The sequence below is a fragment of the Tigriopus californicus genome, chromosome 9, assembly GCF_007210705.1.
Source record: "Tigriopus californicus strain San Diego chromosome 9, Tcal_SD_v2.1, whole genome shotgun sequence".
In the NCBI taxonomy this organism is placed as follows: Eukaryota; Metazoa; Arthropoda; class Copepoda; order Harpacticoida; family Harpacticidae; genus Tigriopus; species Tigriopus californicus.
In genome coordinates this window covers 5730414-5731792 of record NC_081448.1, presented here as the reverse complement: position 1 = coordinate 5731792, position 1379 = coordinate 5730414, and the positions used below count along the sequence as shown (strand labels likewise).

Sequence of the window (1379 nt, the reverse complement as noted above, 5' to 3'; positions counted from 1 at the left end):
ATTTGGGTTTAGCCAAATTCTAAATTATATATGTTCTTCATAGAGGTAGACATGAAAATGTCTATGAGGGCAAAGTTTCTCGGTATAGTTTAAATCCCTGTTTTTAACGAGTTGCTGGCTACTTTAAACAAATGACGCGCGTTGTTGTTCTCAGGGTCTGTTTTATTCCTTAAAGTTCCCCAATTGATAATGGCGACTAAATTAAGATCGCGTCCATAGTAGTAGAAGTATAGTAGTTGTATTTGTGGTTGAAGGATGTTGATGTTGATGAAGATAGGTAATAAGAATAGGAAAAAGGGTTTGGTTTCCGACATTAGAAGAGAATGCAAGGCTTCTTCTTTTTCTTCTTGACCTAAATTAAGACGGAGGAAAAATCACATGATATTATTGACTGCCATGATGATAAGGGATATGATGTGCGAAACTGACCTGTAATGCCGCTCGGGTGGCTGTCTCAAAGACTTCTCTGACGCCCTCCTTACTCTTGGCCGAACACTCGAGGTAGGCGAAGGCGTTGATCTTTTCGGCCATTGTGCGACCCTCTTCCGGCTTGACCGGCTCTTGTTTCATCTTGCCTAGTTCCTTGATGGTATTGGGGTCATTGCGCAAGTCCTAGAAGTGAAAAAAACCGAAAGATGATGGCCAAGTAATCACTTGGTATAGATGGCCAACCCACGGGTTCATGAAGACATAGCTCTCACTGAAATTGAACATATGGACATACTTTTTTGTTTCCCACGAGGATGATGGGCACATTAGGGCAGAAGTGTTTGACTTCAGGCGTCCACTTCTCAGGGATGTTCTCGAGTGAGTCGGGCGAGTCGATCGAGAAACACATCAGGATCACATCCGTGTCCGGGTAGGAGAGAGGTCGGAGTCGGTCGTAGTCCTCCTGACCGGCCGTATCCCACAAGGCCAGTTCGACTTGTTTCCCATCCACTTCGATGTCAGCCACGTAGTTCTCAAACACTGTGGGCACGTACACCTCCGGGAATTGATCCTTGGAGAACACGATCAAGAGGCAGGTCTTGCCGCAGGCGCCATCGCCTACAATCACTAATTTCTTGCGAATGGCCGCCATCGGGACGACAATTTTCAGGCCAGACGGGTTCGAACCACTGAAATCACCACCTCACGGTTAACCACGGTCAACCACGGTCCACCAACGCACACGCACGGGCTGCCCCTACCTGAAGGACAGAATCGGGTTAGATGAGCTTGGCAGTCAGTCACGTCGCTTGACCTCCTCCTCCTCCTATCTCAACTTGGTTCAAATCGAAAGGATTGCCGGATATTTTCCAGATGAGTCATCCTTATCTTTGGTCCTAACTGGCCCCCACCAGGCGGAGGAGGAGGAGGAGGAGGAGGAGGACGACGAC

At 47.8% G+C, this 1379-nt stretch overlaps 1 protein-coding gene across 1 annotated transcript; it reads right to left on the bottom strand.

Moving 5' to 3' along the window:
* Window positions 1-141: 141 nt before the first annotated feature.
* Window positions 142-1236, bottom strand: LOC131886627 (ras-like GTP-binding protein Rho1; the record flags this gene model as incomplete). The annotated part of the gene is given in 3 exon segments (XM_059235016.1): window positions 142-352; window positions 430-612; window positions 725-1236. Coding segments are annotated over 3 exon segments (579 nt in total). The 3' UTR covers window positions 142-313.
* Window positions 1237-1379: the final 143 nt, after the last annotated feature.